General features: G+C 38.2%; 2 protein-coding genes across 2 annotated transcripts in view; both read left to right on the top strand.

The window, feature by feature from the left end:
- Positions 1 to 363: 363 nt before the first annotated feature.
- Positions 364 to 9,644, top strand: cops3 (COP9 signalosome subunit 3). Its single transcript, XM_055150414.1, has 12 exons — positions 364 to 727; positions 3,193 to 3,322; positions 4,424 to 4,536; positions 4,798 to 4,847; positions 6,179 to 6,271; positions 6,812 to 6,991; positions 7,068 to 7,208; positions 7,729 to 7,902; positions 7,973 to 8,059; positions 8,594 to 8,707; positions 8,824 to 8,904; positions 9,317 to 9,644. Exons 1-12 carry the CDS (start codon positions 673 to 675, stop codon positions 9,368 to 9,370), a joined length of 1,272 nt encoding a protein of 423 aa, XP_055006389.1. The 5' UTR covers positions 364 to 672; the 3' UTR covers positions 9,371 to 9,644.
- Positions 9,645 to 11,702: 2,058 nt separating this feature from the next.
- Positions 11,703 to 13,289, top strand: part of usp22 (ubiquitin specific peptidase 22) — a 41,546-nt gene continuing 39,959 nt past the window's right edge. Inside the window, exon 1 of the mRNA XM_020939696.2 lies at positions 11,703 to 12,146. Coding sequence (XP_020795355.1) covers positions 12,027 to 12,146 — 120 coding nt within the window. The 5' untranslated portion in view covers positions 11,703 to 12,026. The remainder of the gene's footprint in view (positions 12,147 to 13,289) is intronic.

The raw sequence follows: 13,289 nt of genomic DNA on the forward strand, positions 1-13,289 counted from the left end.
CCTTGACCCTTGGTGGGCAAATTACCACTGTGTTCCTGCCAACCTAAAACACAGCAATAAGTGCAAAGTAATTTTAAAAGTTTTAATGAAGATGAATTTTTATTTGGGTAGGATATGATATAATATTTATTTGGTATTGGCAGTGATTCTCCATGCACATAAGCCTACTAAAACAAACCAAAACAAAAAATATGAATAACAGGAATAATTTATAATATATAAAGTATAAAGTAAAGAGTAGCTGCCTGTCTATATTCTATTGTAAAAAGTCTTTCTGTTCTGTTCTGAGGAGAGAAAGCTCTGCCATTTGAGCAGATCTTTGTTGACAGCGCACAGCCACAGACCGCATCGTCACTTCCTTCCTCCTTTTTATATCACACTGTCATTTTTAATAATCCTTTGTGGGTCCACTAATGCACGTATACCATTCGATTCAGATGTTTTATGTGTTCGTAAACAAAAATACGTCGTCTTGTTCCAGCAGAATGTCTCTTTAAGGCTCCAGCCGTTGCCGTGGAAATCTCGTTGCTGTAGTCTCTCGGCGTGTAAGATCTCGCGGTACCTGTACCCCAGTGGCGGCTGTGTGGCCCCCAGTCTCAGTCCGGACGGAGTAGTTTCTGACGTTTGAATGAAAAACAGTGCTCATCACCTCCACCTTGGACCCTGGAAATAATGGCTTCAGCCTTGGAGCAGTTTGTGAACAATGTGCGGCAGCTCTCCGCACAAGGTAGGCACGGCAAACTTGTTCAAGAGGAAAGTATTAGCCGGAGAGCTAGCTTATGCTATCTAATGCCTTGCCGATAGCTAGGCAGCCTAACTGGCCAGAGCCCTCTTTTGCTTTATCATGTAAACACACACCGAAAATGACTTAATAACGCTGCGAGAGTTGTCTAAAGTACCGCTACGTGATGCATTTTACACCAATATAACCTATGATGATCCTACATTGCAAATCGAATATGACAGTACTTCAGAATTATACTTTTTGTTTTTGATCTGGAAAATAATTTCTGGGGACTGGCTGCCGGTAGTCCCGCCTCAGCCTCATGCGATTGGCTGACGGGCGGAATGCGTGAATCTGATTGGTTGAAAGGCGCCTGTCAATCTCCCCGGCCGTGCCACTGTTGCAAGGCCTTGACAGGACACTTGACCGAGCGATTTATAAGAACCCCGCTGCACTTCCAACTGCTTTTAATGACTAACGGGCTCATTCTGCACCACTATAAACATCTGTGCGTCGGTTTTTGCTCAGATAAATATAGTTAGACGTATTAAACGACTTGAATTGTATGAATGACAAGTTGGCTCATCTATTTTGTGCTATCTGAATTGGATATTAAAGTCGACGTAGAAAACATATTTCAATCTTTATAAGTGGGTTTAACACTAACCACCTCACAACGTAATATAAAGCAAAATTTAATGGTAGCATAGTACACAAAGTAGACTCTTGTGAGCTTTAAGCACTAGGGATGTGCAAAAATATCGAAATATCAATATATTGTATCATTTAATTTGATGATACAGTATCGATATTGTGGGCTGCTGTATTGATGTATCGCCAAGAGTATTTTTGGTATATTTTACTAAATTATTTTGTTAGAGCCCTACAGCTTTGGTGCTTGTTTAGAGGAAGGAAACTCGTTCAAGCGACACATTTGACATTTTCATTGTTTTGATGATTAAAATGTTTGTGTTTCCTATTAACTTTGCTCAGTGGTGCAGTGGTTAATATAAGACTTTTAGTGCCATAGCCGTGATTTAGCCTTTATTTTTATTGAACCATATCGAATCGATTTGAAATATTGTATTATGTTGAAAGCCCACTGTATCGAGATATGTATCGTATCGTGGCCTATGTATTGAGGTATGTATCGTATCAGCGTCTTCTTAATGATACCCAGCCCTAGAAAGAGCTTCAACTGCTGACATTTTTACTGTTTTGAGAAAATGGGTGTTTTTCATATTAACTTTGCACAAACTTAGTGGACTTAGTTGACTTTTAGTATCAGAGCCATGATTTAACATTTGTTTTTCACGGAACCTTATTAAATCGATTTGAAATATGTCGAATAGAATAGTATTGAACATTTTTTGTATTGTGTCCTTTGTATTGATATATGTATTGTATCGGCAACTTCTTAATGATACCTAGCTCCGTTAAGCATGCTATAATGCCTTTACCTCATCAAAAACATACCTAGAGTTGTGTTCCGTTTCATTCATTTCATTTGAGTAATCTAGGTTTATTAGTGTGTCTGCATCTCCAAAAGCTCAAAATGCTCTGTTCTGCATTGTGATACCTTTAGTTCAGTCGAGATCGACAAATCCAGGGCTGAAATCATCCAAATGATTCTAGTGAAGATGTATGGAGTTTAAAAACACAGTGGAGCACTTCCTGTATTACCACATGACATCACAAGGTGGAAAAAATAGTTTTCTGTTTGAGAGAAGAACTCAGCCTAAATATGAGGGATTTATGTGTTAAACATGTGTGAATGAAATGAAACACAACTCCAGGTCTGTTTGTGATGAGGAAACAACATTATAACATAGCTCATTGATAATGTAGGCCCTTTAAGTAGGTAACTTTTGACACATGTGGAGTAAAGCCAGAGAACTTCCTTAATATTGTTCTGTGAACTAGTGTAAACCCAGAAAAGTTTTGAAACTAGTGAACTAAAATATTTACAGTACCTAATCGTGAGACAAGCATTGTGATTAGATTTGTGATAAATGTTTTTAATAACAGGATTCTGAGCAGAGTTCTCATTTTTAACATGTCCTGGAGAATTTACAAAAAACTGACTGTAATGTAAACTGACAAACCAATACAAGAATTACATTTCAGAACATAGTTGTACAGTAAACTACAGGGTTTGCAGTTTTTATGTAGAATAAGACAGGAGATTTTGTTCTTGTTGTGGAGGAAATTAAGATAATTGCAGTATTTGCGATTTGCTAATTGCATCCGTTCAAATTTTATTGACAGTTCATGCAAGATAAATAATGAGACTTTATTCACATGACCTGTTCCTCGTGGCTCGCTTCTCGCTTCAGCAATTACAGATTTTGCATTTCTAGCTTTTTATTTTCTGTTATTTACTGTGTCAAAATTGAACGTGTCTCAAGTGTATACAGAAATGTAAAAAAAAAAAAAAAAGCTAAGAGGTTGATGTTGTTTGTGTTCAGGTCAGATGACTCAGCTGTGTGAGCTGATCAACAAGAGCGGGGAGCTGCTGGCCAAAAACCTGTCCCACCTGGACACAGTGCTGGGGGCCTTGGACATCCAGGAACACTCCTTAGGGGTCCTGGCCGTGCTGTAAGTACTCCTGTCCTGTGTGTCCTGTGACTGCTAATGCATGGAGCATGTACAAAACCAGCAGTGTTCTGATGAAATAAGTTTACTAGTGACCTTACCGTAGTTGTTATTGCTGGGATTCCGATGGTATCACAACATTCTATAGGCCAATATTATTTACATGGGGGGCAGGTAAAAGGAATATTTGTTCAACTGCAGATTTTTGTCTCTTATATAGCATGTTATTGGGCCCTGTCAATAGTAGAAATAATCAGGATCCATATTTGGGAATTTACCTTTCTGATAATTTATGGCAAAGTGCAGTTTAATCAATAGGACAAAGTGGCTTTTGCTCCCCATTTGGGAGTATGTTCATTTTCAGATTTTAGAATAGGATGATGTCAATTAGGGTTGCCAAAAAACAGAAATGGGACAGAAATGAACCCTTCCTGACAAGTTTTGTCTTCTCTATGTCAAGTAAACATGTTGTGTTTATTAATTTCCGTTGTAAATGTATGGATTTGATGCCTGACATTGTGCACTAATAAATGCATAATGGTTTATGTTATATTTGCATCTAAGGCTTGCCCTGGGTTTTATATACTACATTTCTTACACCTGCTAAAAGTTGTAGCTCTCTGACATTTTTGTTTTATAAATGTAGCTCACTCGAGGAAAAAGGCTGGAGACCTCTGTTCTATATCTTGAACTGTTATAAGAATATATGGCAATTAAACAAAAAATAAATAAATAAAAATAATGTGGTGGGTAGAGTGCATGTCAATGGATATACATGCTGTAAACACAACAGACTGTAGCCATGGCGAATGTCCATCAGTTATATCAAAGCTTTTATTCAGTAGAGCCACTCCTGCCCCACTGTGGTAACTGATATTCCCAGCAGTCTCCAGTCTGGCACTAACCGGGCCCAACCCTGATTAGCTTCTGAGATCAGACTAGATTGGGTGTTCTTCTGGTGATTTCTGTTGAAAATGTAATTCAGTTTCTTCAAACTGTCTTTTTTTATGTCTTTGTGTGATGATTTTGACCACAACTATTTTAGATTTTCAAAATAGACTAGTTGCCAGAACCACTCGTTAAACATCCTCCGTCTCGCCGCAGATTCGTCAAGTTCTCCATGCCAAACATCCCGGACTTTGAGACGCTCTTCTCCCAAGTTCAGCTCTTCATCAGTACCTGCAACGGGGAGCACATCAGATATGCAACAGACACTTGTAAGCACCTATTCCTCTCAGGGCGTCTGAACAAGAGGTTTTGACCGCTCCCTAATTGGCACAAAAGATGTCTGCGCTAATTAGGCTATTAGCTCCCACCTTGTCATTAGCAGAAAATAGAAAGGGTGTATTAGCATAACAGATCTTCTTCAGGCGGGCGGTGGACATGTTTATAGACTAGAATGCGAGTGGGTCATAGGTCTTGGTAAATTGCACCTCTAAATGAACTTGTCTTCTGTCTTTGTTCTGTCTCTGCTTCAGTTGCTGGTCTCTGCCACCAGTTAACAAATGCCCTAGTCGAGAGGAAGCAGGTAAGCCTATTCAAAAGGTACTCTAGATTTATTAGACAACTCACTGTACTTCTTCTTATATTGTTCCGCTGGTAGCTTTCAGTGACTTATTTATGTCTCATATCTTTCTGTTATATGCACCGATTTGACGAAATTTTCACATTCAAAACAGTTCAGATTTTGCTTTAAAGAACCTTGATTACACTATTTTCTGATCTATGTTTCAATGTTTCCTCATCACAAAGAAACCTGGAGTTGTGTTTTGTTTCATTCACACATGTTTAACACACAAACCCTGCATATTTAGAGTTCTTCAGAATCTTCACAAGGTGGAACTAAACATTTTGAGATTTGTAAATTTAGAGGGGTACCCAAACATCTGTGAATGAAACAAACACAACTCCACATATGTTTTTGAGAGCGTAACAACATTTTAATATGGTTAAAGCTAACAAGAATCAGTTTTGTGTAACATAGAACCTTTAAACTGAGCTGGAGGACTGGTTAGAATTCCATGGCGATTAGTTGACTCGGTTTATGGATAATATCTCTGTAATTACTACTTCTTTCAAAACCAGCGAGTTTCCCGTACAGTTACATTTGCCCCTGCCCTCCATCTGAAATTACGACGTCATCAAATTCTTCAACGTGAACGCAAGAGGAAGAAGAAAGAAAGCTGAATTTATTCGTAATCTGTGAAGCAATGTACTCAATCAGTCGTCCCTAGGAGAGTTTAATCCCTCAGGCCAAACGTATAAATTAAAGCAACACAAACAGCATTAATACTGTTACGTAATACTGATGCAAGGCAAAAGAAAAGTTAGTTTACATTTTGAAAGTTTTGCTGCAAAGGAAATGTCAAGGTTTAATGTTATAGATTTTAGTAACCTTTCTTTTTTAGGGTTGTCAAAAGTATTGAAAGTCAGATAATTGCTGCAAAAACTAGGATCAGCACTAGATATTCATTTAAACAGTATCAGTATTCTAGTATCAATACCAAAAAAGTCACATTCACAGGACAGAAATGAACTGAATGAACAAGTATAAGCATACCTGGACGACTGAAATATAAGACAACATGGTGATATAAAAGAAAAGTATCAGAATAGGTACTGAGCATCTGTCTATTCCTTAAATCGACAAAAAGTTTGACATTTTAGTATTTTAGTGTTCTCTTTTGGGTGTGTGTCTTGGCTCACCTCCTTGTTATTATCCATCTTATAATTTGATTTAGTACTAGAAATAGGCTTTTAAGATCTTTTGAATTGATACTTCAAACCTCCTCCTCGTGCTTCGGCGCCTCAGGTCGTCTGACTTTGCAGATGAATAACTTGTTTTTCTCCCTTTGGCAGCCTTTGAGGGGTGTAGTCGTCCTAAAACAGGCAATAGACAAAATGCAGATGAACACAAACCAGCTTACCTCAGTCCACGCAGACCTGTGTCAGGTATGATACCCATTTATATGTCTTAAGTTTAACATTCTTGTTTTTGAAATAAAATATATTACAAATTCCAAATTGCACTATACAGTAGGGTGGTCAAAAGTATCGAAAATCAGATGCTAATCAATACTAAAACTAGTATCAAAACTAGATACTCATTTGAGTATCTAGTATCAAAAAAGGTCACATTCATAGGAGAGAAATGAACTTTTCTTCAATAGCCTGAATGATCTTGAGCTGTATCAGTATCATAGACTAGTATACACCCATGGACCACAATGGAACCTGTATGACTGAGGTACCACACAGATATAAGGCCATGTGGTAATATCAAATAAAGTATGATTATTTTAATTTATGAATGTCACATTTTTAGTATCATTGTGACATCAGACAGAGTTTTGAGTCTATTCCTGAGTGTTGGAGTTGAGTTTGAAACTTTAGTATTATGACAACACTATTATACAGTATGTGTTCATGTAATTAAGAGTCATGTCTTTTAGGATCTGTCTTAAGTACTAAATCCTGTGCTTGTGTCTGCAGTTGTGCTTGTTAGCGAAGTGTTTTAAGCCTGCTCTGCCCTTCTTGGAGCTGGACATGATGGACATCTGTAAAGAGAATGGAGCCTACGACGCAAAGCACTTTTTATGTTACTACTACTACGGTGGCATGATCTACACAGGCCTCAAAAACTTTGAAAGAGCACTGTATTTTTATGAACAGGTATTTGCATAGTCCTTACTTATAATTTTTTGACCTTTATTCTTTATTTATGTATCACATATTTTTGTTGTTCCAGGCAATAACCACTCCAGCCATGGCAGTGAGCCACATCATGTTGGAAGCCTATAAAAAGTACATTCTGGTGTCACTCATTCTTCACGGCAAAGTGCAGCAGCTGCCAAAATACACATCACAAATAGTAGGGAGGTTTATCAAGGTAAGAACAAAGTATGGGATTTTATCTTTAAAGACCGATAACATTTTGCATCCTCAGATGTTAAGAATCAGCTGAAACACTGAAAGATGAACATTACTGAATTTACATACTATGAAGCAAAATAGATTCCTAATAGTCAGCTTTACCAACATTACATGACTGACTATTAAGACTGTGGTCAACTATAGACTATGTCTTGCTGATCGATTAGTCGACTAAAAAGGGGGGCGCAAAATCTCTCAAAATGATTAAGTTTCTCTATTTATTTGACCAAAAATGAACTGCAGTGCGGAAACAAAAGAAAGAAGTGCTAAAAAATACCAAGAAACAAAGTGTTTATATGTAAAAACTCCCAAATGTTTAGCGAAGTCACTCCATACCACCTTTCTGCTGCTGTTCCATATGAATCCTTAAAATCTACAAAAAATAATTAGTCAACTAATATAAAAATTTGGTGGACTAATATAAAGACCAGTTAATCGACTTCAGCCCTACTGATTATTCTGTTCTGTCCTTTTAGCCCTTGAGCAACGCATACCACGAGTTAGCTCAGGTCTACAGCACCAACAACCCCGCCGAGCTGCGGAATCTGGTCAACAAACACAATGAGACCTTCACAAGAGACAACAACACGGGCCTGGTCAAACAGTGCCTCTCCTCGCTTTACAAGAAGAATATACAGAGGCTAACCAAGGTGGGTAAGGTTACAAATGAGAAGTACTCCACTGACTTGAATGTATTAATGATTTTATTTTTATCTTTAGACCTTCCTGACATTGTCTTTGCAAGATATGGCCAGTCGGGTGCAGCTGTCCGGTCCTCAAGAGGCAGAGAAATACGTCTTACACATGGTGGGTTGTACATTTATAACTACTTTATTAACGTGCATATGACAGATTAGAGTACACATTTGACTAAACAAAGTTAACATCATTATATTTAAGATTTTAGTTTTAAAAAATTACCTTTTTGTCATTTTGGTGATCATTTAACTTCTTGGATGGGCATGGGCGGCAGATATGACAACTGTTAACTAGCACCAATAATGTTAACAAGGACCAAAATTAAACAAAAACACACAACAGCTATGATTTGACAAATAAAAATAAATGACAACACCTTTATTTTGTTTAATCAGTGTTTATAGTGTCAGAAAAATTCCTTCCTTATGTGTAAATTGTTTGAAGACAGATATACATTCCATTTTAGAACGCACTGCTACTTTCTGTATTTTCCAATCTTTTGTTTTCTACTTTTCTTCACAAACTGCCACTTGACTGATGTAAAATTATGATGAGTATTTACTTCAGGTACAATCTCGCCAAACCAGATAATAATTCACAAAATGTATTAATCTGTCAAATGTCTGTACCCATTTTTTGTAGATCGAAGATGGTGAAATTTATGCTAGCATAAACCAAAAGGACGGCATGGTGTGCTTCCACGATAACCCCGAAAAATACAACAACCCCGCAATGCTCCACAAAATTGACCAAGAGGTATAGTTACATTTTAGATTTTTTGTTTAGTTTTTATTGTTAATTCTGTTTTAAAACCTCTCAGCGATTTCTTATTGTGCATATGAAAATGAATGGCTGCATTTTCTATATTCCAGATGTTGAAATGTATAGAACTGGATGAAAAATTAAAATCTATGGATCAAGAAATTACAGTAAATCCACAATTTGTGCAAAAGGTAAGATATTGTATTATGACAATTTATAACAGAAGTATTACCTGAAATTAAAGGCACTGTACCTGATTTTTACTCTCTTAAAAATGTGAAAAACAGAACTAGTTAATTATTCCTCACTTACTTTATGCATTCCAAGCATTAGAATTATTCACTACGATGCGTTTATATGCGTTTTTCACAACTTTACAAGACAAAAGAAGAGTTTACCGTAACGTTACCAACTATTGGCATGCTAGTAACACACGTCCTCATTCATGGACAATAAAAAGCTTATAATAAGGTGCAGACAGAACACTGCTGAGATGATATATCTGTATTTTTACTCATATATATGGAGGCTCTTTAATATTTAGGTCTGAGAATTTAATTTGCTCGCATTCTCAATGTACGTTACCTCTAATTTGTCGTGCAGAGTATGGGATCACAGGAGGACGACGTCGGTAGCAAAACATCGAGTTACTCTTGAGGGGCCTTGGACTGGGACAGAACGCCACAGCCACTCAAAACGTTCTTCCCGGGATGAGTTGGAATTTTTATAAAGAGGAAAAACAAACATTCTATTACATAAAGGACATTGGACAAGGAAATTCTAAGTGTGTGGAATGATGATAAGTTTGGTTATTCTTTCTTCACAGTGTCTTAAGGATAACAAAACAGTTTTATTTATCTTGTCCAGATTGGAGCGCCACCATTTACAAAACTCACCCATCAATAAAAAAACTGGACTTCTTTGTTCTGAACTATGTGTGAATATTCTCACTGTTTGTTTAGGGTCCGCTGCATGATGGCCGTTACGAGGGGCATTACATATGTGAGGTGATTCTGATACATCTTTGGTTGACGAGGAGGCTATAAACCCTAAATATATTTGACAATTGTAAAATCCGCAAACATAATTTTTCCAGCTTTTTGTAGATATCAGATCTGTACACATGGACATGCCCTTCCGTGATTTGCTCGCCACAATAGAAAAGTGTTCATGATCTGGTGCACTGACTGTACGTTATTGGTTTTCCCCCTTTTTTGCTTCTTCTTTTTTTTTTTTTTTTTTAGGTCGGATCCACTAGAGGTCGCTTGAGCACTGTACAGAAAACCGTTTTGACAGGCTTGTGAAACTTAAACTGTCATGTCGTCTGGGAGCTTGAGCTGTGCGATTGTGGATCTGTTATATAATAAATTGTTTAAGAATAACGCACTGTTTGGGGGATTTTTAACGAAATAGAATTCATGTTTATTTAATTTAAGTTACTGCAGCTGTATTGTATTATAAAGTACTGTTCTTGATTGACGCGATAAAGTTGATTTATCCCGTAGCCAATAAGCATCCTAGATATAGAACGGTAGATCTCGCGTTCAGCCTTTTGGCATGCGTTCATACCGCCGCCATCTTGGTACGGGGGGGTTCCCTGGTATAAAGGTAAAGTTTTTCACAGTATGAGCGAACGAAGATGCCGGACTTTTGCGAACCTGAGGACGAGCGGAATAAGAAGACGAAAGAGCAAAGAATAACTTTTCATAAGTAAGATTTTATTTTGTAGGCCTATGATACTAAAGGTTGTGTTTTAAACCCAGAGTGACTGAACCGGGGACAATATTTTCAAACAATAAAACAGTTTCAAATCAAAAAAGCGGCTAAAACATATAATATTCATAAGAAATATTTATAACCATATAACTCTCCCCTACATCTTGAGACAACTTTTTAATTGATAGTTTGATTTAGTTTATGGTATTATCTTGTTTTTAGTTTAGTTTTGGTTACCTTCTTTCTGCTCTCCTGTATAATCAACTGCGAACCACCCCCGTACTGTATATGTCACAGGTGTCAAACATAAGGCTCGGGGGCCGGATGCGGCCCTCCAAGACCTTTAATCTGGCCCTCGGCTGATTTTCTACTAAAATATTTAAATTATAGTTTCTATTAAAATATTGGTAATTTTCTGCGGTGCTTAGCGTAGTGGCCCCTCCCACCAGAACAGCATAAATGAAGATTTGCCTCTTTCTTAACGCTCTTAAAGGACAATCGTTTTGACCTCATCAGCAAAATGTCAAAAATGAGAAAAGTGGACGCCAAGTGCAGGATTTTCCAAGAAAAATTGACTTATTCCTATTTGCATACAAGTTAATGTTAAAACATTTAAGAAAAATTGCATTTTTCTTAAAGTTTCAGGTTGTTCATAATATTATAGTGTTTTGTAAAAGAAAGAGTTCATCAATTAAAAAAAGACTTCTGTAATAGATTTGTGTTTCTCTGCACAAATATTTGAACTTGTTATTTTTGGGGTTTATATGACATGAGTTTTCTGATCTGGCCCCTTTGGGATCAAAGTAGGTTGGATACGGCCCCCGGACCAAAATGAGTTTGACACCCCTGGTATATGTTGTCTGTATGTACCTGAATTTAATTAAATAAATAAAGGACTGAGCCCGGGACTAAAACAAGACTGAACAGGACTAAACCAGGGCTGAATGGGGAAAGGGAGGCGATGCTTCTTGGTCTGTGGGAAATACTGATATCGCCTTGTCTCCAATTGATGTTCATTTATTTAAAGCAGCGTTACCCCTGTACCAAGATGGCGACGTTATCGACGCATTTGTGCCAACAGACAGCGGTAATCAATGCGAGATCTACCGTTTTATGTCTATGAATAAGCATCTTCTTGGAGGCGGATGTGGTACGCGGGAAACGGACCAATCACGGCGCAGCACACGCTCGAAAAGGGCGGGACTCGAAGGGATGTGCCAGCTGTCAATCAAAGGCAGCTTATTCTCGCCATTGGTCAGATCCGCGCGGGGGGGCGGGCTTAAGCGATACACCGTGGTAAGCTACTGTTGAAATTCCAATGCTAACCAACTTTAGCCAGCGTGCTAACATGTAATACTACGATTGTGGCGGAACCGCGCTTCTATGACACGTCGGGACTCACTTTATTTTGATTTTCTGACTCGGAAAGGATGGAAAAACCTGTTATTTTCGGACACTGCGTATGAGTAACTCCGCCGCAGCCCCGGACATGACCAGTTAGCTGTCGGCGGATAACCAAGCTGGCGTGTCCCGTGCCGAGGGATTGGAGCAGGTTTCGCCGCCTTGAGGGGGACCAAAGCCGGATGCTGTGACTACCATGAGTCCCGCGGGCTGCCCCCATGTCAACAGTTTCAAAGTGGACAACTGGAAGCAGAACCTAAGGGTTATTTATCAGTGTTTCGTGTGGAGTGGGTCGGCCGAGAGCAGAAAACGCAAGGTAACAAGAGTGACAATTGCGCGGAGAGAGGAGGACAGTAGTGGGTTGAGAAGGGAAGCTGCGTGGTCGTGGGCATCTCCCCGCCCTTCCAAAACAACAGCATCCTACAATACTACGACCCACGTTTAATAGTTCATCTTAAACCATTAAATCACCATTCACGATGCTACAAATGCGAAATGCAAAGGACCAAACGTGGTCCTCGACATCTCGTGTGTGCGTGTGTGTATGTATGTATGTGTGGTGTTTTTTTTTTTTTGCTGGCACTGCGCCTAAACTGTCATCACATCGTCCTAACGTTACCATCATTTGACTGGGAGCAGCAGTCTAGATGTAGATAGCGTAGTAGGGAGTGCAGTAAATCACAGACTATACGAAAACCGAGCTTATTTGCACCAAAACGACACCAGCAATAAAGATAAATCCCTAAATGGCAATGCATGAGGGCGAAGAGCACACAAAGCTTAGATGCATCGAATTTAATACAATGTAATGCCCTGCAAGTAGATGAAGTGATCTTTGTCTGCTGTTCAAAAAGACCACCCTAGTTCAGGCGTACTTCATGTAAAATATTCTTCAGTAATTGCCACACAAGCCCCTTCTATACAACTGCAAGACTAAAAGGCTTGTTAATTGTCCTCTGAAAAGTGCTGGATGATTAAAAAACAAATAAACAAACATGAAACTAAAACACTAAACCTCAGTATTTAAACCTGTCATAATCACATTCTCCGTTTTTGCTGCTCTTACCAATTTACTAATAGACATGTCATAAAATATTCGCTTGATAAACCATAACATTTATTTTTCAAAAGTTGTGATATGATAGGTTGCGCTTAGACACACATTTTTAATTCAGGATGTGTTTTAAAATGCAAATCTTCTTCCTGCACATTTTTTAAATCAATTAAACAGTGCTCCTCCATGTTTTTAAAGTGCAATCGCCATGCACCGCACTCACTCTTGACATTTCACTGCTCAGATTTCACTACACAGCTGACCAGCTTTGACTACGGCAGTGACTATTTTTGTTTCCATATATGGCTGTGCAACTGGAAGAATTTGAATAAAATTTGGGTTAAATATCTTTAAATTGTCAGTAACCAGCTTGGGTCTTTTTAAGCTGAGAATTGGATCGACTCT

Source organism: Boleophthalmus pectinirostris, unplaced genomic scaffold (assembly GCF_026225935.1).
Source record: "Boleophthalmus pectinirostris isolate CB_2022bp ecotype Guang Dong unplaced genomic scaffold, ASM2622593v1 HiC_scaffold_14, whole genome shotgun sequence".
Classification (NCBI taxonomy): Eukaryota; Metazoa; Chordata; class Actinopteri; order Gobiiformes; family Gobiidae; genus Boleophthalmus; species Boleophthalmus pectinirostris.